The sequence below is a fragment of the Mastigoproctus giganteus genome, chromosome 8, assembly GCF_048544385.1.
Source record: "Mastigoproctus giganteus isolate SK-2022 chromosome 8, ASM4854438v1, whole genome shotgun sequence".
NCBI classification, from domain to species: domain Eukaryota; kingdom Metazoa; phylum Arthropoda; class Arachnida; order Uropygi; family Thelyphonidae; genus Mastigoproctus; species Mastigoproctus giganteus.
Window position 1 is genome coordinate 36,590,485 of NC_143582.1, and position 26,785 is coordinate 36,617,269.

Consider the following 26,785-nt stretch of genomic DNA (forward strand, 5'->3'; position numbering starts at 1 on the left):
CCAAATTCCAAGAATTAATGTAAACCCTGTGACAATTTAAACATATCAAATTTTCAACTCACACACTCAAGATGCATCTTTGGGACTAGTCTCAATTTTTATAAAAACTACACTCTTCTCCACATGATATGTAGAACCAGCTCACAACATGTCAAGTTCAATGTCAGGATGTTTAACAGTATAAATTAGAAAGGGTTTTATTACTTATATATGACAAATCATGGAAAGTGGTGCATTTTTCTTTTTTTTTTCCAATGGATTTAAAAGATTAAATTTTGATTTATTTATGTAATTTTAGTTTCTTCACTATTTTTTAATAAACTGCATGGTTAAGAGGTGCATTTTGATAATAATAATAAACATAACTAATATATTAAGAACCTAGGTTATAAGTAGTTACAAAAAGTTAATTTAAGAAAAAATCAACGAATGTATCTGAAATGTAATACTGCTTACATTACAACTCATTTGGATTTTAACAAAGCATTTGATTTAGTCCACACTCAAGTTTATTAGTTAAGTTTTAACATGTTGGGTTCACAGGTGATATTCTTAAATGGAGTATAGAATGGCTGAAGGACAGGAGGCATAGCTACTATTCAGAATGCGCTGATGTTAGAAGTGGGTCCCTCTGGGATTAGAGCTGGAACTGCTGTTTTTGATTTGCTTAAATGATATTGACAAAGGGATATACAGGCTGTGCTGTCAAAATTTGCAGATGATATATAAAGATTGGGAAGATGCTAAATGATCAGCACAAGGAAGTTCTTCAAGACAGGCTTCAGCAATGGTTGGTTAACTGACAGATTTTGTTTGAATGTTGCAAAAGTAAAGTGTAGCCATTATCAACCCACTGCAGGATGGAAGCCTCCTCAACAATTCATGCTGAGGGAAATGGACCATAATCTGCTACGCTGGTCCAGTGCGGGTTGGCAGATCGACCGTATTCAGCAGTCAGAGACTTGAACCCCGGTCTACTCAAAGAGCGTGTGCTACTGCACTCCCGCTCCTGCCCACTCGGCTACTGTGGCCTTTGTTGCAAAAATGCAAAGTTGTTGCAAAATGCAAAGTTTTGCTCTTGGGGTATAACTTATATAGAGGAGTAGAATTGAAAATAGTGAAGGGAGTGGGAAGAGAAAAAAAGTAGACATGAAGTACTTCTTGTAATACCAACTGACAGGTGGCAAGGAGAACCTGTGGGGTTCCCCTGTGATATATCAGATAATTGATTTAGATATTAGAAGTTTATAATTCCACTGTATAAGGCAATTGTGAGACCACACTTGGAACACTGTTACAGATATAGAGATCATACCTAAAGACAACTTCTTTCAAATTTCCATAGAAATTTGATGGACTGGCAGAAGAGTGTTCATACAAAGAGAGACTTGGATGTAGAGCTCTTGGTAATTAGGCATTTTAGAGGGAGCTGAAGTTTTTAAGACTCTGAGAGGGGATGGTAAAATGACTGAAACCAAAATGTTTACAGTATTAATTGATATAGAACCAGGGGGTATAAATTCAAATTAACAGGGGGGGGAGAAAAAAAGCAGACATGAAATATTACTTGTAATACCAACTGGTTCATAGAACGTTTTCGTGGAAGAGTTATGACTGGTTCATAGAAAGTTTTCATGGAAGAGTTACGACTGGTTCATAGAAAATTTTCTTTTAGCCACCAAGTTGTTAATTTCTGTAATTAGTTTGCTTCCATGAATAATTAAGGCTGAAAAAGCTTGAAGAAATTCAGAGGTCCACTGGACCATAACATCTCTATGAGAAGTGAAACACATTTTTTCTCCTTTTCCAAGCTGCAAAAGCCTCGTGCTTCTTTGTACCATGGCTAACATTAATCATTTCAATTGCATGATTTAAATGGCAAAAATGGGCTAAAGAAAAAACAAGTTAGGTAAATGTACACGTTGTGTTACATTTCACAAATAACATAGCTCATGGGTTATAAAACTTCTGTATTGTATTCAAGAAGTTCATGTTATGGGTAGCTGTGAAGTGTAATTTATTCAGCAGTCATTTGTGGGGGGGGGAATCTGATGTTTCTTTGTTAAGTAATGCACAAAGCATACTTTCATTTATATAGATTTCCATTGGGATGGGAGAATATGAAAAAATTGCTCTTAAAAGCTTTTAGGGGCGAATGAAACATATGCTGAAATCTGTTTTTAATCCGCCTTTTACTCCTCAAATAATGCTCAAATATCCAGAACAAATATAGATTTCCATGGTGGGGATGGGGGGAGGGAATTGATAATAAAACCTTCCCAGAGACTAATAGAACATTTCCTGAAAATATGACATCAATCAAATGTTTCCTTGTCGACTAACGGTCAAGCATCTAAAACATACTTCCATTATTTGTAAGAGATAAATTGAAATTTTATGGGGAGGGAAATTGCCAAAATTCTATTGGTCTGATTTTGATGATGTTTGGAATGGGCTCACATCTGGTGAGTATGGGCTTGGCACACCCAGGGTCCCAAGCTGGATGTCATCATTCTTCTCTTCCTTGGTGATTCCTTTCTACTTCTCTCTCTCTCTCTCTCTCGGGTAACTCGGAAATTTTTTTTGGCTGGTGCAGCATAAGCCTCAGGCTTTCTTGCACCATAAGGCTAATAATAATAATAAACCTTTGTTTGACTCCATCCACTAGGAGTCAATGTGCTATGGATGGACAGATAGACAGGCAGACATTGTGAAGACAGTAGTTGCTTTATACCTACTGTTTAAAATATAAATAAATGATAGCAAAATATGTCTATGAGATTTTGAAATCCCTTTGCCAGAATCTCAAATAATTTATTTTTTCAGTTTTGATCTTTTAATACTGTTCTTGATTAGGATCAAGTGCAAAAACGGAAATATTTTTAAAAAAATTTTCTTCCCCAATCTAATTATTTATTTTGTTGATGACACCTTCACTAATCTTTATGGCATATTAGTTAATTGGGATGTTAGATGAAAATTTGACTAGCCATTTGAAGATTTTTTTTTTTTTTTTTTTTTTTTTTTTGTTCAGCGTAGAACTATCGTCTAATGATGGGTCTTGCTGGGAAGTCTGTCTGTTTGTGTACTTTGAATTCATTACAATATATCCAATTTGAATAATCAGGATAATTCAAATGCAGCTTGATAACTTTGTACACCAATGACTTGGAATGTTTTGGTTGTTGGGCTATAATATCTCCATGTGATCACTACCAGTCATGTGGCTTGCACTTTAAAGAGAAACAATGTCCTGACACAACTGTTCTATGCCAGATTTTACTTGATTGGTAGTAATTCTGCCCTTTAATTTATATAAGTTTTCTAGTAATGGTGGCTAGTGAACACCTCATCCTTAACAGTGTCCCAGAGATAAAAATCCAGTGGTGTGAGAGGTTCAGAGATTGCACAGGGCCATAGAATGGGAGGACCACCTTGTCCCATCCACTGATTTAGAAAATCCAGGGTCACTTTACTTCACTTTGTATCCAGGATTTCATGGACACAAAAAAGATATGACTGGATATGTGAGCTTGTTACAATGTTTTCCGAAAAATGGACTAATATATCTTTTATTTTATTTATATTTTTTATGGGTCTTTTTTTTTTTTTTTTTTATATCATAAATTCCAAATGATGTGGCTCCAAGTGCCCTAACATTTTGCTTATTCATTCACATAAAAATTGCAGAATTTCTGAACATGAAACAGTTGATAAAATCTTCCTCATCATTCTATGGCTTGTAGCTGCAGTTGTAGTTTTAGTCGGTTTCTCAAAATTCTCCATATGGAGGTGAAAATAACTGAAAATGACAACCAGTTTGATATTTTAAGATTTTGAACCGTCCTTGTATTTTCCTGTTTCATCTTTCATAGATGGCCTTCCAATCTTGTGGAAAGATATCAAAGAACAACAGTAATAAAATAAAATAAAAAAAGATAAATTTCCATTTATGATCAGTAACAACTGCAGCTAGAGGAGTTTACAACTTCACTATGACTGTTTTATTGTAATTAAAGTTAGATAAATTAATTAAAATGCTAACTCCACATTTTAAAAGCAACAGTTTATTTATTGACTCTGTAATATTGGGAAACCTACATCTAGAACATTCAATATACTGAACTAATCATTTCCAAATCCAAAGTGTATTCAGAAACATGAATCCACTTTGTTTTATTTCCCATGATTTCAGTTTTCTTTGTACATTTTGTTTTACCCCTCGACGTGGGCACCTGTATGGGGTGAGGGGACCTCCCAGTGATGCTGCTAGTCCTTTAGATTAGCATTGCTGGGATCTAATGCCCATACCTTGGTTCCAGGGTTACATTGTTGGAATCCAGTGTGTGCAGCCATGTGCCACGACCCGTGGAAATTCAAAAAGGGGGATCCTGGTGGTTGAGGGGCCCAGCCTTAATACACCACTTTGGCCCCTACTTCGGCAAAACCTGGACCGGCTTGACTAGGATCAATCGGCAGGTGGTTCTTATACTGCTAGGGTCAATTGCATTCCAATAAGTCTCCCTCACTTTAGTCCTGGGACAGGATCAAGGTTTATTGGAAACATGTGTATGGTGCTCCTAAGCAAACTTGGCGTCCCATTCATGTATGCAGTACCTGCTAGTTCACGAGTGGGTGTCTCCTCATAGGGCTCCGTGGTGGGTGAGGTACTTAGGGCATCGGAAATTTTTATCTTTCTCCGATGAGTAATATAAATCCTACTTTTTCTGGAGCCCCAACAAGGCCTCTACCTAATCGATCATCAGATGATGACACCAATTCTGTTAAAAGAGCCAGAACTGAGAAAACGCCATCAGTCACACCTCTTTTCCTCATTCTCCATTCCACCGGAGAATAGACATTTGGGAAAATGTCACCCTTCTTTATCCAGAAAGGATTAGAAGGGATGGCAGGATCACCTAAATCAGTAAAATGGCTGCCTTCTGGAGATATCTTACTCGAAGCATCAAATACAATGCATGCTGAAAAAATTTGAAAGACACATCTATAGGGGGAATACCCATCATTGTAACCCCTCACAAAACTCTAAACTCGTCACGAGGTGTCATATCAGAGTGGAATCTTCTTCACTTTTCTGAAGAAGAGATCTGCTCTGAATTAAAAGAACAAGGAGTGACAGCTGTCAAGCGTATATACATGTGAAAAGATGGGAATCTCGTCCCTACCTAAGTTCCATCAAGGCTTAAACTGCCCAGTGAGGATTTACATTCCAAACCCACTGAGGTGTTTTAAATGTCAAAAGTACAGCCACTCACAAACAGCTTGTCATAGTAACCCTCCCTGTGCTCAGTGTGGTGCTAAAGATCACAAGAGCAAGGAATGTTTAGCTCCTAAGCCTAATTGTACTAACTGCCAAGGAGAGCACCCTGCATACTCTCGAGCATGCCAGCGGTGGAAGGACGAAAAGGAGATTCAAAAATTAAAAACGGAGCTGAACATTTCCTACCCAGAGGCCAGAAAACGCATCCAACCAATAAATAGCGGGAAGCCTTCATACGCCCAGAAGGTTTCTGGTAAGAGTACCATTGGGACTCAAACCGATATGACTGTTCCCCAAGGGACTCTTTCACTCCCATTGCTCACTATTTATTGAGTTCACTAAAGCCCACCCAAAAATCGCAGTCAGCTGCCACTCCAATATCGGTACCTCCCAGTGCTCCAGCATTACCAACAGTGAGCACTAAATTAACATCACAGAAAAGTGAGTGGGGCGCCTCCGTATCCAGGTGGGAAGGAGCAGCAGTGCGTAGCACACGCTTCTTGATTAGACCGGGGTTCGAGCCTGTCACCAAATACGAAGGATGCGGAACGGTCAAGAATGACCACCGCATATTCACGGAGCAATATGGCCTTAGTTGCTAATGCTCCTAAAAACCAAATAACAAACAAACAAACAGAAAAGTGAAGTGCCCACTTCAGAGCAAGAAATAATGGATGTCGAAACCAAGGAGGTGCATGATGAGTCAGTCTTGGAACGCTTTGCGGAGGAAGAAATGGACACAGGACAGCATCCATACTTCCCCAGGAAAGATAAATCCAAGACTGACAAAATTAAGCCCTCAGCACCTCGGAAGCCACCTGATGGACCCAACCAGCCCAAATAATGGCTAAATTCCTACAGTGAAATTGCCGTGGATTCCGGCAAAATATTGATGACATCAAGGCTCTCCTGCAAAAGCACAAACCAGTTTGCTTTTGCATGTAGGAGACTTATTTAAAGGCAAATGATGACCCTGCCATGTATAACATTGCCATCATTCGTAAGGATAGAATTGTGGATGGTTCTGCTCGTGGAGGAGTCGCAATCCTCATCAGCAACCAGATCCCATTTCAGTCTTTGCGGCTTACAATTAGCATTGAGGCTGTAGCAGTTTGCCTTATGGTGGGGTTCTTATTAACTGTCTGCTCTGTTTATTTGCCACCTGGGATTGACATCTCCCCAGAAAGACCTTGATGATCTTGTCATGCAATTGCCTTTCCCCTTGTTTAATTCTTGGGGATTTCAATGCCCATAACACTCTGTGGGGTAGCACTAACATCAATGGAAGGGGACGAGTCATTGAGCATATGCTCACTGACAATGACCTCTCCCTCCTAAATGTGGGAACAAACACCTTCTTCCACATGCCTACCCGTACATTCTCTGCCATTGATCTTTCTATCTGCTTCCCTTCTCTTCTTCCTTCACTTACTTGGGAGGTGGAAGAAAACCCATATGGAAGCGATCACTTCCCCGTGATAATCACCCTAACTAGTGGTAGACCATGTCTGCCATTTAGTATACCGCAGTGGAAGATTGATCAGGCTGACTAGAATGCCTTTCAACATCTGGCAAATCTTGACATCACCACAGTCAGTCAGGAGCCGATCAATGATACAGTCATGTATGTTACAGAAACGATTGTCCAAGCAGCTGCAATTGCAATCCCAAAAACATCCAGCCAGTTCCCACCTTTTCCCAAACCTTGGTGGAATTCAGAATGCACATCGGCGAAAAAAGCACAAAATAAAGCTTGGGGGATATTCCGGCGATATCCCACGACTGAAAATTTAATATCATTTAAACTTGCACGTGCTACAGCACGTTATGTCCGACGTCAGAGCCAAAGGCAATCTTGGATCTGTTTTACATCATCCATAACTCAGGCGGCTAGCTCAAAAGTAATCTGGGATAAGATCCGGAAAATGAAAGAAAAATATCCACCAAGCCCTTCAGTGATCCTCGAGAACAGTGGATGTCCAATTGCAGATCGAACTGCAGTTACAAACACTCTAGGAGAAATGTTTGTAAAAACCTCTGCAATAACATCATTTCCCCCCACAGTTTTCGGCCCTGAAAGAGAAATATGAAAAATATCCATTGAAATTCTCTTCAAAAGAACTTGAACAATATAACAAGCCCTTTACACAGGGAGAGTTAAATTCAGCACTATTTCTTTCACGTGCAAGTGCTGTTAGGCCAGATGACATCCACTATGAAATGATAAAACGCCTCTCACCACAATCTAAGGATCACCTTTTAATTATATTTAATAGAATTTTTCTTAATAAGCAATTTCCGGATTCCTGGTGAAAGGCAATTGTTCTTGCCTTCCCTAAACCAGGAAAGGATCCTAGAAATCCAAATAATTATCGTCCTATTGCTCTGGCAAGCTGTTTGTGCAATGTCCTGGGAAGAATGGTAAATTCTCGCTTTATATGGTATTTAGAAACAAATGGTCTGCTTTTGAGGACATGGTGCGGCTTCCAACAAAACAGAACCAAAACACTTTGGATCATTTAATCCGACTTGAAACTTACATTCGTGACACTTTTATTAAATCCGAGCATGTGGTAGTAGTTTTCTTTGATATTGAAAAAGCATACGATGCAGCCTGCCAATTTGGCATATTAAAAGACCTCTATAACTTGTGTCTTAGGGGTAACCTAACTCTCTTTATTAAAAACTTTCTCTTGAATCGCCAGTTTCAAGTTTGTTTAGGATCCACACTCTCTCGAGTATTTTATCAGGAGGAGGGAGTCTCACAAGGATCCGTTCTAAGTGTCACGCTTTTCGCAATCAAAATAAACTCTTTTACAGAACAACTTCCACCCACAGTAAACAATGCCCTCCACATTGACGATTTTGCTTTATTCTCTCATTCATGCAATATGAGGGTCATTGAAAGGCAACTGCAAAAAACTATTGATCACTTTACATCCTGGTCATTGGTTAATGGGTTCAGATTTTCATCACAGAAGACTGTTTGTGTGCACTTCTATCGCAAACGTAATCTTCATCCTCAACCAGAATTAAGGCTTGGGCAAAACAACATCCCAGTTGTAGCAGAATTCAAATTCCTTGGACTTATTTTCGACAAGAAGCTGACATTTCTACAACATATTCGTCAGCTTAGGACAAGATGTGTTAAAGGGCTTAACATCCTTCGTCAAGTTGCCCTTTCATCAACTTCGTGGGGTGCAGATCGTACTACCCTTCTTCTTCTTTACCAAGCACTTGTCCATTCCAAACTTGATGATGAGTCTCAGGTTTATGGTTCTGCTAGAGATAGTGTACTTCGGTGGGTAGACCCAATCCGGACAGCCACTGGAGCATTTCACACATCTGTCCAAAGCCTTTACGTTGAAGCAAATGAACTATCTCTATCTCTTCGACGTAAGCAGTTGTCCTTACAGTATGCCTTCAAATTGAAATCCCCGTCTGTTGATCCCACGTGGGCATCCGTTTTTGAGCCACGCTGGGAAAACCTCTGCAACGCCCGTCAGACTGCCAACAAACCTTTTGGTATTCAGATTCAAGGGCTGTTGAATGAACTAGACACGATGGTAGACAACGTTTCCCAGTCACTGGGGCAATTCCTTCCACCCTGGCATGCCTATTTGCCAACTTGTGACTTCTCCCTTAAGACCTGGAAGAAGGCTACTACACCGCCATCTGTCTACCAGCAACTCTTTGAATCACATAGACAGCAGTATTCTGACTTTCTGCCAGTCTATACAGATGGCTCAAAGTTAGAATGTTATGTGGGATCTGCTGTTGTGTTCCCTCATAAAACATTATCCAATAAGATCCCACAAGAAACAGGCATTTATACTGCAGAATTGCGTGCAATAGAAACAGCCCTAGATCACATTAAAAACAGCAACTACCAAAGGTATATGATTTATTGTGATTCATTGAGCGTGTTACAGGTTCTAGTATCGGTGAGGTATAACCCTCATCTGATCCTGTCCCAGATCCGGCAGATTCTTTTTTCTCTTGTGGAATTAGAATTTGATATTCACTTTTGCTGGATCCCAAGCCACGTTGGGATCCAGGGAAATGAATTAGCTGATACTGCTGCCAAATCAGCCATTTCCCTGGATAGTCATTGCCTGTCAGTCCCCTATATAGGCTACAGGCAAATAATACGCTCTAGATTACATTCGCAATGGCAAGATTTCTGGCACAAACAGGCTATAAATAAACTACATCACATTAAGCCTGTAATCACGCAGTAGCAGTCCAGTCTATGCAGGGTTCCAAGAGAGGAAGTTGTTCTTGCTTCGCTCCGCATAGGTCATAGTCATCTAACACATTCCTATTTGCTGAGGGTGGATGACTTACCTATGTGTGAGATGTGTAACGCAATTTTAACCGCCCATCATCTTTTTATAGAAGCACGACGCTTGTGTTTTACCTTGTGTGTTAAACTCCTTTAGTTTTTCTTCTTACTATCTACATGTTTCTCTTTGCGTTAACTTAAATTTAATTATTTATTTTTACCGTATCCATCACCTAGGGGGCACCACATATTATTTTGACGACTATTACATTATGTCCTAGATACGGTAAATATGTAGTATGTATTATATATTTAATCTTGTTTTAATCGTTAAATTACGTTCTCTGTCGGGTTAACGATGATTAATATATGCTTACATTTATATTTTACTTATATTTCTTACATTTGATTCTAATAATTCTAAAATTTATTTACATTTGATTTATATTTGGCCTATACTGGTTTATATTTGGTTTAGATTTAAATTACTTAGCATATATTGATCATTACAGAAACAGAGAACCTCTTGTCGTTTTTTGCCTTCAATCTGGGTGGTTGGCCCCAGTTGAAGTCATCTAGATTGTCGGTAAAAAGCGATAATAATTTTTTTTTTTTTTTTTTTTTTTTGCGTTTTCTTAAGTCCCTGATAATATTATTATTTGATTGATTTACTTTTTCTATTATCCTTAATATTTTATATATATATATATATGTTTTAAGATATTATTAATAATAATAATGGTTTATGGACTTGGGACACTGCTGTATGCATAAAGTGCCCAATGACCATAATTGTTACATAAGTTAGTAGTCGTGAAAGGCAACGTGCTAATGTTACAGTACTCATAACGCTAATTATGGAGAACAAAGAAGGGAGCTAAGATAAAGGAGAAGTAATAAGAATAACGTAGTGCTGTTCATCCTGTGACCTCGGTGCCTTCATCGAGGGCCAGCCACCGAAATCAAAGGAGGAAACGGCAATAAGCCTCAGTTTCTGACATGAAATACACACCGCACATGGTACACGTGAAAAGTAGGTAAAGTTAGTTTAATTTTAATCATGATGTGGGCATATATTTCATGGCTGACCTGACAGAGGCTGGAAGAAAAGAATACAAAGAATGCTTTTTATTTTTTATTCTTTGTATTCTTTTCTTCTTTTTATTCTTTTAATCTTTACTTCCAGCCTCTGTCGGGTCAGCCATGAAATATACGCACCCCTCATGATTAAAATTAAATTTTAACTAACTTTACCTACTTTTCATATGTACCACGTGTGACGTGTATTTTATGTCAGAAACAGGCTTTACTTACTTATTGCCATGTCCTCCTTTGATTTCGGTGGCTGGCCCTCGATGAAGGCACCGAGGTCACAGGATGAACAGCACTAAATTATTCTTATTACTTCTCCTTTATCTTAGCTCCCTTCTTTGTTCACTGTGATAGCGAACTTGCCCTTTGTTCTCCATAATTAATGTTGCGAGTACCGTAACATTAGCACGTTGCCTTTCACGACTACTAACTTATATATATATATATATATATATAGAGTGATTAAATTATTTTTCAAAATTTATTTTTGAAATTTTATTTCATTAAATCCAAATTTGCATGCATGGTTCAAAATTATGATGGTTTTCTTTTATTTTTACTTGTTTTTATAAAATTGATTTGATTTAGAAATCAATTTTATAAAAACAAGGTTTTGTTTCTAAATCCAAAATGGATTTAGAAACATCTGTAAATAAGGTATATTGAATGTTCTGATGTAGGTTTTTCAACATTAACAGTTAACAAGGAGTTTTGCCTTTTTTTATGAAGCATACAAAGCCCAGTTTTACAACGTGCATGGCTGCAGGTCATGCATATTGTAAAACAGCACATGTCAACGTGCAAAATACTTTGGACTGTGTCCTGAGAAGATAAATTCAAAATTATTGTGCTTATTATGTACACTATGTTTTTCCATAACATGTCAAAAATTCAGTGTGTTCATTCCCCTGCACTTTGTTGTTTACATTATTTACATGCCAGTGTCTCCGTAGCCGAGTGGGCAGGAGCGGGAGTGCAGTAGCACACGCTCTTTGAGTAGACCGGGGTTCAAGCCTCTGACTACTGAATACGGTCGATCTGCCAACCTGCACTGGACCGGCGTGGCAGATTATGGTCCATTTCCCTCAACATGAATTGTTGACGAGGCTTCCATCCTTTAGTGGGTTGATAATGGCTGCACTTTACTTTTTTTACTTTTTTACCTACTATTAATTGATAAATGCCCCTGCTTTCATTCAGTATATTAAATACATTAAATATATCTCATATTGTGAATATCTTCACAAGTTTCCATGATATTGCACCACCTCGAATAAGTGTGGAGGGCTGGTTCAGCCTTTTGTTAACGATTTTGACAGTCCTATAAAACTACGAAATTCCATGCCACCGCCACCAGTTGTGTTCTATTTGTGATCCATTTGCCGTGCGATAGTCCTGCTCATGGACTATTGCACGGCATCGCAATTTCTATTGAAGTAAAGCACGCTGCAAAACTACCATGTCGATCTTGTCCCATTCCTGCTGGCAGACTTTCCACAAACCTTCAACAGTTCTGGGGCAGTTGTTTCCGAGAGCTCTTTTCAAAAGTCCGACTGCGAAAAAATCCATGGGTGCGGTGTCAGGTGATTTAACAGGTATATCTTCAAACGGGATTGAACGAATACCTGTCACCGCTTCCATTTTCCGCAAAAAAGCACTGGTGGAACGTGGCTGTGGCTGGACGCTTTATCCTGGTGCACCCAGACCTTTTCAGCGTCAGAACTGTACAATGTGGGTATTTCATGTTCAAACAACAGCTGTAGAACTTCAGCATGGTAATACACTGAGTTGACTTTCACGTTTTTGGCGACTCTATACAACTCAAATTTGCCGTTATAAAAAAAACCAGCTACAACCATAAAACCTCAGCCAAAACTTTCCTTGCACTGATGCACCCATGTTGGAAAGGCCTTGTCACCATGTGGATGGTAATAAATTGCCCGAATTTTGTTGCAATAGGAGAGGTACACCCATGCTTCGTCCAATGTTGCTATGAATTTCCATCTTTCAGCTGCCAGATATTTTTTGTAGAGTTTTCGAGCATTGACCCGCCCCTCTGCAATGTGCCTTGCTCCTAGGTGGTGTACGAGGGCCTTGTGCTTCTTTTCCAGTTGCAAATTTTTGTTGATTATGCGACAAAAGGTTGACTGGGATGTTCCCACATGTGACACTATAGCTCTTTGGGCTTTTGGATTTTTATCGACAACGAGCGACTGCACTTTTTGTACTACCTCCCTTGTTCGACTTGGAGCAGGTTGCAGTTTCTTCGGTGTTTTCCGCCCACTTGCAGCAGCTTCGCGGAATTTTCCTTTGCCATTCAAAACCCTATGGATACCGAACTTCGATACACTAAAATTTTTCAACTTGCACCTATCGATAATTTTCGTATAACTGTACCCTTCTTCGGAAAGTGCGGTTATGTGACCTTCCAACCATGGGTCCAATTTCTGAGGTATGTTGAACCCCCCCCCCCCCCATACACCTGTTCATAATGTTTGGGACTGCGCCTGCAAGAAAAAAAATTTACATTGCTGCCATACGTCACAAGCAGGATTAATGTCAAAATTATTATCAAAAGGCTGAATCAACCCTCCGTAGCACTTCGCCATAGGAGAAGACTATTGTTACTTATTCTCACCGGCACCATTTTGGAGCTTATTGGAGCTTGTACAAACTCCTCATCAGTGGGTGGGCAAGTACCCTGATGTTACAATGATGACAATGCAGTTGCAAAGTATAAATCCACAATATGAGAGATGCCTGATGGTGTAGAGTAAATTTGATTACGATATAGTTTAGGGCTAAAGCCTCAGGTTACATAAGGAGTTTGTACAAGTTAGTGCAATTGCATCATTTCAGTACATAGCCAACTATCGTAATCAAAATTACTCCACACCATCAGGCATCTCTCATATTGTTGATTTATACTTCTCAACTGGGTTGTCATCATTGCAATGCCAGGGTACGTGCCTGCCCACTGACGAGGAGCCAATAAGCTGCAAAATGGTGCCGTATGGGTGATGGTACCAATGAGAATAAGTAACAATAGTCTTCTATGGTGAGTGCTACTTATTCGAGGTAGTGCAATATCATGGCAACTTGTTGTGAAGGTATTCACAATATGAGATATACTTAATGATGCCAATTTATAACTACTTTAGTAGTTGGCTATGTACTGAAATGATGCGATTGCACTAACTTGTACATTAGTTTAACCTTAGGCTTTAGCTCTAAACTATATCATAATAGGACAAATACACATTAACAACAATCATATAACAAATAAATACTATGATTGATTGATAAAAAAAATGTATTTTAATTGCAATTTTATATTTTTCTTTTACTTTTTGAAGGAAAAAATGCTATACTACACATTTCATTTCAAGTTGTCCTGCTTACCAATTTTCAAAATATGGCCACCCTGCGTGAGATGAAATTGTACACCACACTGTTACTTGGTCACTGTGTAGTGGTTGGTGGAATTGGGAAGGGTTTCTTTCCAACCAATAATGAAAGTTTTGTTTATTCACAAAACCATTTAGATGAAAGTGAGCTTTATCAGACATTCATAGATTGTGAATGAAGTCTTCATTGTGATCCATTTAAATTAGCATTCCTTGGTAAAAATTTTTACAGGTAAGGAGATTGTGGTTTTAATTCTTGCAGTACCTGTACCTTGTAAGGATGGAAATTTAAGTTCTGGTGCAATATTTGTTGTACACTCCTGTTGGACAAGTTTGACAGTGCATGTCAATGTACAAAACACTTTGGACTCTGTATGAGGGTGGTCCTGACTGCTGTGATGTTTTCTGGTGTGCGGATACTTCTTAATTCCACCCAGGGGCTTCTTATTGAGAGCAGAACCATTTCTTTCAAAATTGCACACCCATGTTTTAATGACATGAGTAGATGGTACAGGATCTTGATGCTTAAGCTTAAAGGGAACTAAAATAAACATCGAATGGCCTCATAACTGACACTGTTTTTGTAAACTGCCTTGATGGTGAAAGCACATTGTGCACCATTCCACTGTTCAATGATTACTAAATGGCATGGTGTGGACAAGAGTATGTCAGGTAATGCAGTTCTCTTCATCAAACCAGTACCTAGAAACAGGTTTTTGAAATTACCCATTTTCCTAACCCACCCTGTATAATTCATCCTTAAGAAAGTTTGTAATTTTGGTTTGATAATCTGTTGTATTGATGAATATTGCATTACCTTTATCTACTTTGGATAAAAGTAATGCAACATCCATGTAATCATATTATTCACCTCACCTATAAATAATTTTTTTGAAATTGTCGTTGTTTTCAGTACAGTATAATCAAATCCATTTTTAATTTCTAGTTCATATAAACAGTATCGAAAGTATCTCGTTAGAATGCATAGAATATGATAAAGCTGAAAATTATATTTTTGTCTAAGTTATACCTTTAAATTAAGGCAGATTTAATACATATATGTGAATTATATTATTAAAATCTTTTACTAGAACATAATCTTATATTTTTAAGATACTTGCCCTTGGAAACCAAGTTGGACGTACATATGTGTGGGATTTAGATGTTGATGAACTAAGTACTGCCAGGTTAGTGATATGATTTCTCTTATACTTCAAAAGGTAATACAGTGAAACCCCCTTAACAGATACCTATTGTTGTGGACACTCTGGCTTGAGTCTCAACCAGAAATATTAGAAATTACGTGTTAGACAACCTCAACAAGGTGGACACTCTCTAATACGAACACTTTAATAAGTGACCTTTTGGTATTGTTGCCCTCTCCGGACAGGTCACTTTCAAGGGTAATTGATACACATACATAATTGATATATTTGTTGGTCAATGGGCATTTGCAGTGAGAACATAGCGGTAATACTGGTTACGTTTGTGGTGGCCATGGATCACACAGCAGATGACACAATGTGTCATTAATACACTCACTACTGCTGGTAATGAATGTTTACAAACTTATTTGGGGTGTCTGGTGAAGTTCCATTGTTGTGCATCACTTAGCAAGGCAATAAAATTGCCAAAAAGAAATGTTGTTTCCAGAATTTAAAAAAAAAAAAAAAAAAAAATACTGTAACAAGTTGTGATGTGTACATATAAAAAAAACTCTAACGGACTGCACAGTTAATTCTAAATTCAGTAGCCCATGGTAATTTTCCGTATCACAAACCTCTTTTACAAAACTAAAATGTTAGTCCGTGAATAGGGCACATGACACAAATCTGAAACTACTTCAAGGTGATAGAGGATATCTTGAAATTTATATTCACCGACCAGAAAAGTGCACTCTACAGTAGAAGTCAGCATAGTTACAAACACTAATGGTAGAACTTACCAACCCAAAGAAGGTGCACTGCATACTTTGGTCAAGTTGCAATCTGCTAATGCTGTTATGCATAAATTTTTGAACATGATTTAAAAAGAGGCCGTCGAGCAGGCCTATTTGTGTAATCATTTTGGTGGAGGTGGTTGCTGAACGAACATTCAGTGGTGACACATTAGAGCTGGTTTAAAGCCCAGATCCATAGTGTGTCAGTCATAAGCTTAACACAACAGTGTTCAACATCACTATCTGAGAATGAAATCATTCTCATACAGAAGCTGTTGATCAGCAACAAAACAAAAAGAATTGAATTTTGTTGGTAAATTTCTCCATGATTAGTTTTGTGATAATGTTGCCATCTGTTGAGGTATTCACATTTTCTGATAGGTGAATAAAAACTTGAAGATATCCTGTATCACTTTGAAACTTTTTCAGATTTGTATCACGTACCCTGTTCATACAATGTTTCAATTTTATAAAAGATTTGTTGACACCCTATACATTCAATCAAAATGTGCTTGTGATGCTTGACATTACTTTCATAACTGCTTTAGCAACAGCAATTTTCCTGTACTGTCATTAAATATCACTTTCACTTATAAGTAAGATATGATATGAGGAGTTATTCAGGGAGGGGAATGCCAGAGGTGAGTTAAACTCTGGCAGTGAGCTAGATGATTTTGTAATAACTGAGAGGAAAGTGAAGGAGAAATTGTTGAAGATAAACATGAAAAAGGCACCCGGGGTGGCTGGGATCTATCCAGTTATATTAAAGGAGGGCAGCAAAGGAAGTAAGCAAACCCTTAGCCATAATTATGAGAGCTTCCTTGGACTCAGGGGAGGTACCCATGGAATGCAAATGTGACCCTAATTCATAAAAGAGGATCAAAGGGCGACACAAGTAATTATAGACCTGTGAGTTTAACTTCTGTTCCAGGAAAATTAATGGAGGCACTGGTTAAAGAAGCACTGCAGAATCATCTAGACAAGACTTCAGTTTTAGATCGGACACAACATAGTTTTGTTAAGGGAAAGTCTTGCCTGACCAATTTGATTGGATACGATGATGTGATCACAAAGGAACTGGATGCAGGGAATAACTTTGATATCATATGTTTGGATCTTAGAAAGGCTTTTGATACTGTTGCACATGGAAGACTGCTGAACAAATTGGAGCAGTGTGGCATTGGAGGCAAATTGCTGCTATGGATAAAGGGATAGTTTAGTGGGAGAAGACAGAGTGGTAATCAATGGACACTGCTCATTGTGGACTGATGTTATTAGTGGAGTCCCTCAGGGTTCAGTGTTGGGTCCATTGTTGTTTTCTGTATTTATAAATGATATTGATGAAGGTATATCAAGCTTAATGTCCAAGTTCACAGACAATACGAAGGTTGGCAGGGTTGTTAAGGACACTAATGACAGTACGCTGCTGCAACAGGATCTAGAAAAGTTGATCAGATGGGCTGAGAGGTGGCAAATGAAGTTTAACATTGACAAATGTAAAAGTACTACATATGAGAAGCAGTAACCCCAGAGTGACGTATCAACTCTGTGGTACTACACTGACAGTGGTAGAGAACGAAAAGGACCTGGGGATAATTGTGCAGGCAGATATAAAGTTTTCTGAGCAGTGCAAACGGTCTGCAAGAGTAGCTCATAGTGTCGTCAATGATATACAGGAATTTTTTTAGCAGGGATAAGGAGGTGATTATCCCCTTGTATAAGGCAATGATCAGACCACACCTTGAGTACTGTATACAAGTCTGGAGACCTCATTTTAAGAAGGTTGTAAAGCTGCTGGAACAAGTACAGAGAAGGGCAACAAAATTAGTGAATGGAATAAAGGGTTGCTCTTACGAAGAAAGGCTTAAATTTTGCAAATTACAGTGTCTGGAGACTAGGCACCTGCGAGGTGATCTGATGGAGGTGTATAAAACCTTGAATGGTTTGAGCATGCTCAGTGCTGATGGGATTCTTCCTCTTGCTCAGAATAATCACCTGAGAGGGCATAAATTCAAATTGAGGAAAGACAGTTGTAAGATAGATGTGCAGAAGTTTGCCTTTAGCTAGCGGGTAGTTGGTTGGTGGAACAGACTTCCATCCTTTGTTGTGGAAGTTGATAGCCTAAATAAATTTAAGGCTGAGCTGGACAGGTATTTGGAATGAATGGAGGGGATAATGCTAATCATTTAAATAGCTCAATACGAAGTTTATTCATGTGTGCAAATTTTCTCTTGGAATACGGTTCAAAATTTCTAGGCATTGCATTGATAGCATGGTAATTTTTTGAGAAATGAAATTTCTTACTGTTTACAGCAGAGCCATATGCAGGAATTTAAAAAGAGTGGAAGAAGTTAACCCATTAAAGGGGGGGGTTATATCCTATTATATTACAAAATTCTATGTGAGCAAAAAAATATCATATAAAACTAGTAGGTGATCTAATTATCCAAAATGAAATGCTCTAAACAAAGTCATTTATATTCATTTTAACTAAAAGTTAATTTTGTCCTTACTAAAAGTTATTTATTAAAAGCTAATTAATTGAAACACAGATGTACAGTGGTAATTATTAAGAAACTCTGGGCAAGAAACTAGTTACAGTGAATTTTATTTTCCCAAATTATTGAAACTGGCCATATGGAACTCTGCAAAGCAGTCACCTCCTTATAAAATGGACACTTTTCTTCTAACCCAATGGTGTCTGCTTTAGAGAGGTTTCATACCATTCTATTCATATTGAGTAAGAAGGTGTTTAAAGTTATTGATGATATAAAACTTAGTGCTGTGATCTTATGTAACTTAGATGCTAAGGAAGTGTTTTCTGCTAATACAGTGCTTCTGCTGTCCTGTTTCTTATATACAGGCACTCCCTGACTTACATAAATTCGACTTTACGTTTTTTATGTTTGGGTTTTTTGGGTTTTTTTTTTTTTTTAATTCGTTCTAAAACCTCATAAGTTGAAATTTTAACAATATAACTAAGCTATTTAACTCTCTAAAAGATAATTTTTATAATGGAAATTGTATTAGTTCTATACAAATTTATGTCAAATAAGCGCAACACAATAACTTTTAACTAAAGGATGGAAAAACAGAACAAGCAGCCAACATGTTTACAAACTCTACTATTGGCTGAAAGGAAGGGCTACTATACAGTCCGACTGGAGAATGCACTACACTTTCATCGTTATCATATGTTCAGTTATAAGAATCAATCTTTGAACACCTTTGTAATATTTTTCTAAGGCACATTTCTAGAGGTCACAACCATAAAACAAAAAAAAATTTGAACTTTCCAGTTTATTGGGCTTTTCTGTTAATGAAATCTATTATAAACGGGTAGTAAACTCAATCTTATTGCATTCGTGATAATACCGATAACTGGGATTGTGCGGGTTTTTACATTACAGTATTATGGTGAAATGCGTTCCCCTTCACCGAAATCCTCAATCATATAAAAAACTTAAGTGAATTTTCAGAATCTTCTCTTCATTCCTATTTACTTATTACAATGATGAAAGGAAAGCAACCAACAGAAAGTGCAAGTGGTGGCAGTACTAGGAAACCAAACAAAATTGATTTAGAAATGAAGATGAAAATGATTAAGAAGTAAGAAGCAAGACAAAGTTTGACACAGGAATTAGGTCTCCCTGCTTCAACAGTGAATACTATTTTAAAGGACAGTGCATGTATAAAAGAACATATTGAAGGATCAATGCATTTAAGATCAACAGTGATCACAAAACAGTGTTCAGGTGCTATATCGAAGTGGAAAAGCTATTAATAATATTGATGGAAAATCAGATTCAGAAGTGAGTGCCCCTGAGTCTAATGGCCATTCAAGCAAAAGCAAGAAGTATTTATGAAGATATTAAGTCTAAGTACAGCGAACCCCAAGCCAATTTCAGGGTAAGCAATGGGTGGTTTAATAGATTGAAGCATCGCGGCTGGTTTCCACAATGTTAAAGTAAAATTTTGTAGTTGCACACTCTTGTAATTTTGTACACTTTTGAAATTTTTCCTGCACATGAAATAAAAAAAAAATTGAATAAATAATTCTATTTACATATTCATTGAACATTTCTTTTTGCTTTAATCAAATTGAGTGTGCATAGTGGAGAGTGCTGCATGAGCCTTTAGGGAAATTCCAACTTACGTAGAGTTCTATGGAATGCAAGCTGGGGAGTGGCTGTACTTAAAATGCCATGTATTTTCAATCATTTTCAAATTTTTATTTAAATTAGTGTAATATACCGTATTTTCCAGCTTATAAGATGTATGGGCATACAAGACGCACTCTAGTTTTGGCCACATCTTTTGGAAAAAATAATAACCCTTCTATTATCCTTCGATACTGTTTACGGTGAAACTAAGAAGCGATCTTTTACCGACTGATGTAAACAAATATGGCGTGATACGGGATGTAATCGGGGGTAGGTATTAAAAATAAATTAAATGGACTTACAACATGGAGTTTTTATTCAATTCATAAAACATAAGAAATTTTTAAAAATATTTATTTGTTCTAAAGATTATGAAATGTCTGACATTTTCATTTATCCTTAAACCCTAAAAAGCCGTTACTGAAATCATCATAATATTCAAGATATTCAATGTCACCATCGTTCGTGTTATGAGCAATCTCTGAGTCAGATGAATCTGTTTCCTCATGCCACACTTGGTTATGCCACACTTCTTAAATGATCATACCATTGTCTCCATTTTAATTCTTACTCACCCTAAGACAAATATGGGCGTCACTTTCTCTTTGTAAAAGACGGTTGGAATTGAAAAATCCCAATCCAGTCTAATTAGCCCGCCATACCATAAAAGCACGAGATCATAGAGGAATACCATAAAAGCACGAGATCATAGAGGAATACCATAAAATCACGAGATCATAGAGGAATACCATAAAATCACGAGATCATATTATAGAGGAAGCAAACACATGGGAAAATGAAACAAATTTTTACTTACGTCTGATTGCGAGATATCACGCAGATTTCAACAAATTTTCCACGAAAAAAAAAAAGATTACTGGTATGTATTGTTGCCATAGATTGTAACCACTGATAATTGTTAAAAATATATTTCAACAGTTAAAACTTAAGTGAAATTGGTGTGAATTTCAAAGGGAAGTTTTCAGAACTCAGTTTACCGGCACTGCGTCATCAAAAATGCATTGCCGGTAGTCTTTAGGCCTAATATGACATTGACCATATACGACGCAGGGTGATTTTCCAAGTATTTCTTTGCAAAAAAAAAACCGCGTCTTATAAGCTGGAAAATACAGTAATATTAATTTAGATTAACACAGTAAGTATCCATCTTTATTTTATTTTTTTTTTTTAATTGATATGGCCAATATGCATTCTAGTATCTGTATTTTCTTGTATTTCTAGTATCTGGTTACCACATCCTTTTTTTTTTTTTTTTTTTTTTTTCTAATCATAAGGTAGTTTAAAGATAAAATACACAGGACATAATAGAACTGTGCAACTGTGATGGCATTTTTGCATTATCAGGGTACCTGCCTATCCACCGAGGATAGGCCAACAGCTTTGAAACGGTGCCGTCTGGGTGGTGGTATCCACTGAGAATAAATGAATAAATAACAGTAGTCTTCTCTACTAGAGAAGCATTACTTATTGGAAGTAGTGTAATACCTGGTACCTTGTTGTGAAGGTAGGCATAATATGAGATACAATTAAAAACGATGCCTTTACACTACATACGTAGTTTAATTTATGGGTAAACTATGGTGTGTCTACACCGATATTATATAATCATAAGGTAGTAGAAGATTGCTTTGATTTAATTTCTGACTGAGTAAGAAAGTGAATTTGTGTATTTGATATATTCAAAAAGAAACTCTTGTTCAATAATAAATGCAAGGAATCCATTAAATGTAGTTGCAAATTTTTCTTGAGTATTGTACATGTTGCATTCTTTGCATGTTGATACTGTTCATTCTACAGCAAAATTGTACATATTGTGTTTCAATTAACTTTAGTAAACACATAATTAACTTTTAGTAAAAATGAATATAAATTGCTTTGTTTAGAATATTTTCATTATGGATAATTAGATCACAAGTTTTAGTCAGTGTTCATCATTTTTGCTCACATATAATTCTTTTAATGTGATAGGATACAGCCCCTCCGAGTCAAAGCCCCTCCCTTATTAAATGAAGTTGAGTCTGCATATGACCCTGCCACAAAACAGCAAGATTTTTTTTTTATATATAAAAATTAACAAGCAATGAATGTAATACAGAGAAAAATTCCGACCAGTATTCCAGAGGTAGAACACATGCAAAACCAACTTTGATAAAAACTGTCATGTAGCTACCACTGTTGCCAAAGCAGTCAGGCATCGTGTAGCATTGTTATCAAGGCATATTCATGGATATTGAAAAGACCCATGAGCTATTGATCAAACGAAATTACCTATGTAATTCATGATAGTGTTGTTATTATTTTTTATTTATGTGTGGTCCCCCCCCCACACATTTTATTGCCTAGCTAAGTGATATAGACTAGTGGTGGGCATATTGTGCCATCTGCACTATTAGTAATCCATGACTATCACAAGTGTAATTAGTATTGATGTAACGACCTTTACCTTCATTGCAAATCCTGACCTCTGAAAATGTGCGTGTGCGCACACGTGTTGATTGCCCTTGAAAGTGTCTGTATCTATTTTGGAAAGATTGCTCAACATGTAATTTTTAAATCTTCTGGTTGGGATCAAAGCCTGAGGTCCACTCAAGGGGTGTATTGTTTAAAGATGTGCCCATTACAGGAGGAGGTTTCGCTGTATTAAAATTTTATGTTACGCCTGAAAAAAGAAAATTGCATTCTTTTTATGGTGTTGTTAGTGTCTTATATAGATAACATTTTGTTTTGAGACTATCTGGTTATTCTTAATAATGCTTAGTTCCTTCTATGCCTTACCTTGGACTAGTGTATCAACTTATATAATTACATTCTTTTATTGTAATTACTCCTCAAATTGTATGTATATCTGACAAGTAATACATTCCTAGCACACTACTTTCCACCTTTTAAAAACATTTTTTTCCTGACATATTGCTATGATCACATGATGTACTTTTTTCCCTTTTTCTTTTTTTTTTTTAAATCATGAGTAAAACATTTCACATTAAACATCACTTGTTTGCAGCTGTTTTATTTGTAGGTATTAGTACCAACAGTTTTTGCCATTATTATGCCATGTACAATTCGTGTAATATATAACTACATTCCAAATTACACCTCGTATAGTACTGGCTAGTGTTGGTCAATGCAGGGTTCTTACTTCTACTTTCATTTTTCTTTTATCCTACTAAGGGTGAGTCTTTTATGAGTCTGTGCATGTGCTGACACTGGTTTCAGCCAGTGTGGTATTACTTCTACTTTTTTTTTCCCCTATTATTTATTCTTATTTCCTTTTATTCTTTCTTGTTAGGTTTGTGAGTGGGCTGAACCAGTGCAGATTCCTCTTGATTAGTCCCTGGTTAGAGTCATCAGTACATATACAAGAGCGGTTTACTTCCCGGGTAGCTAAGAGGACAGTTGAGAGCATGCCAACACTCCAATACACTACACTACACTACACTTTGCAAACAATACACTTCTCATGACTGTCTTACAGGATTCAATTTCAACATGAGCTAACACAACAGAGTTGATTTTGCATTTAGGGGCCTGTGACTTCCCCAGACATATATTTCAAAGTAGAAAGTGACTTAAAAATTTGATCCTTCATCTGTTGCTAACACTGATCCACCTGTCTGAAGAATGTCACACTAAAAATGTTCTCACAACTGAAATTATCAATGATTTTTCACTTTGAAATGCATTCCCATGACTGAAATTTGCAGCTTTAGAAAGTAGATAGTTACCATATGAAGAAGTATAGGTATTCGTACTAATGCCTTCAATTCATTAGATGACATGATGCATAGGTGACTAAAGTTAAAATCACTTCTTCCTGCATATAAGTTTTCCTGCTAAAAGGTTTACTAAATAAATGTTAGTCCAAATTTATTTGTAATGGTGTTTATAGCTATAATGGCAACCACTGATGAAGTAGAGAAGCTTACCACAAAATGTGCAATTCTATAATCTATGTACATAATCCTTTTTTTTTTTTTTTTTTTCCCTTTAGTAATTGCCTGATTAGCATCACTTGAAAGTGAATTAACCCTGTTAATCATGAAGATGATATATGGATTGAAACAGCTGGGTACTTAGTACATTGTCTAGATCAGTGGTCTCCAAGCTTTTTTGGTCTTGCACCCTTATTTTACTTAAAAGGACTAGCACGCACCCCAGAAAAAAAAATTAAATATATTAATATATATTTATTATTTAATAAATATATTAATATATATTAATATTTTTTTAATTTATGAATCATTTACATGGAAGGCATTATATCTAAAATCACATAATTTTAAAAGATCACAAATAAAAAAATACACAACTAAATTGAAGTTCAAGTACAAAATGATAAGAAATCATTAATGTAAAAAGTGTAGTAAATGTAATGCAATGGGTGCCTCCGTATCCAGGTGGGAAGGAGCAGCACTTCATAGCACACACTTCTTGATTAGACCCGTCACCACCAAATATGGAGGATGCGGAAAGGTCAGGGAATGACCACCGCGTATTCCCGGAGCAATATGGCCTTAGTTGCTAATGCTCCTAAAAAAAAAACCAAATAACAAATGTAATGCAATGTTTTATTTATAAATAATTTACATGATATGCGCTATATCTAGATTATACTGTATATCAGTGTGGAAAACAGCCCTCACGATTTTATTGAGGATTATTTCACACACCCCACTTTGGAGAGCACTGGTCTAGACGAGCTCTATTTTTGAGAAGGCTGTAGAAGTAGTAGATGACTCAAGCTCAGGAGGACCAGTAATCACAGCTGATAATACTTCAGCCATAATTCTTTTATCATTTGCCAAGTCGGGGGGGGGGGGGGAAGAGCTTTGTTGTAACTACAATTTCTTATATGCCAGCATCCAGTTAACAACTGGCCATGCATTTTCTTGGATCAACATACAAATTTGACTGGCAATATGAATACCCATAACCACATACACCGATGAGCCAAAACATTATGACCACCTACCTAATATGATGTTGGTCCTCCAGGCAGGCATGGACGCTACAAGATTTCTCATGTGGTACCTGGTATCAACACGTAACCAGCAGATCCTTTAACTCCTGTAAGGTCCGTAGTTGAGACTCAGCAGCCAGGGCAATATGAGGAAGCTTGGAAGTCTTCCTCATATTCTGTGAACCAATCTTGAACAATCCGGCATGGCGCATTATCCTGCTGAAAGACAGCACCGCCAGAAGGGAAGACCCTTACCATGAAAGGGTGTACCTGGTCAGCACTAATGTTTAGGTAGGTGGTAGACGTCAGAGTGCCCGGAACATGGATGACTGAACCAGGGTATCCCAGCAGGACACCGGCTTGTTTTCGTCCCACAGTGCATCCAGGCGCCATCACTTCCCCAGGCAACAGGAAACGCGATTCATCAGACCAGGCAACCTTCTTCCAATCACTCAAGGTCCAGTTTCGATGCTCATGTGCCCATTGTAGGCGCTGTCGCCGGTGAACCGTGGTTAGCATGGAGCGGCCTGCGGCTACGCAGCCCCATTTTTAGTATTGTTCGACGTACTGTGTGTTATGACACATTACTCCCATCACCGCCATTCCAATTACCAGTGAGTTGCGCCACGTACCATCCAAGAGAGCCTTCGCTCACCTCAAGCAGCCATGGTTGTCCAACACCTTGTGGGTTCCCCCTCCTCAGACCACTTTCAGTAGGTACTAACCACGGCTGACCTTGAGCACCCCGCCAGCCGTGCTGTTTCGGATATGTTCTGACTCAGTCGTCTGGCCATTACAATTTGGCCTTTGTCAAGCTTCCTTAAGTCTGCTGCCTTTCCCATCTGAAGAACAAGAGTAACACTGATTAGCGGAACTCAGTATCAGGTGTTTTTTATATAGTGTTCCGACCCGTGCCATAGTTCACCTGCAGTTGCTTCGATTTGCATGGCAACTTGCTGGTCATAATGTTGTATACTGTCTCATGACCACAGCCAGCCCTTTACACTTTATCAGCTATGTGGACATCATCTCCTGCCCCTTCCCAAAATCTTAATTACTTAAGTCATTTCAACAATGTAAACAAACAAAGTAGACTGTTAGCACTTTCAAGATGGCATTGAGAGCCTTAATGTATTGGTCCTTAATACTTCTCAGCTCTGGAGTCTCCCATCATGTTACACATATAAAATTTAAAAAAAAAATACAGCAAAGTTCAGAACATTAGTCCTTTAAGAAACGTTAGTATTCCTTTGATCTAATTGAAGATTGTGTAGCTATATGTACTTTTTTTTTTTTTTTCCAGGTGTACTATACTCACACATCCAAAATGCAACAGTGCCATACGCCAAACCAGTCTAAACCGTGATGGCAGTCTTCTGCTTTGTGTTTGTGATGATGCAACAATATGGCGATGGGACAGGATCAGCCGATAAAGATCTTTGTCATTTGCAAATTTGATGCAAAATATTTAATATTTTGCATTTCTTTTGCAGCCATTGTAATATGACTGAATTTGTGAATAAATTAGAATAGTTTATTTATATGATTTATTAAAATGTTTCTCTTTTACGTACCATTGTGTTTTTTTTTTTATGTAGTTTGATATACTCGACTATCTTTTCAACATAAAGTAAAAT

General features: G+C 37.4%; 1 protein-coding gene across 2 annotated transcripts in view; it reads left to right on the forward strand.

Moving 5' to 3' along the window:
- Positions 1–26,581, forward strand: part of escl (embryonic ectoderm development protein escl) — a 159,077-nt gene extending 132,496 nt beyond the window's left edge. For both annotated transcript variants that reach the window (XM_090379303.1, XM_090379304.1), the window contains 2 exons: positions 15,179–15,252; positions 26,452–26,581. In XM_090379303.1, coding sequence (XP_090235429.1) covers positions 15,179–15,252; positions 26,452–26,581 — 204 coding nt within the window. The remainder of the gene's footprint in view (positions 1–15,178; positions 15,253–26,451) is intronic.
- The last annotated feature ends 204 nt before the right edge of the window (positions 26,582–26,785 follow it).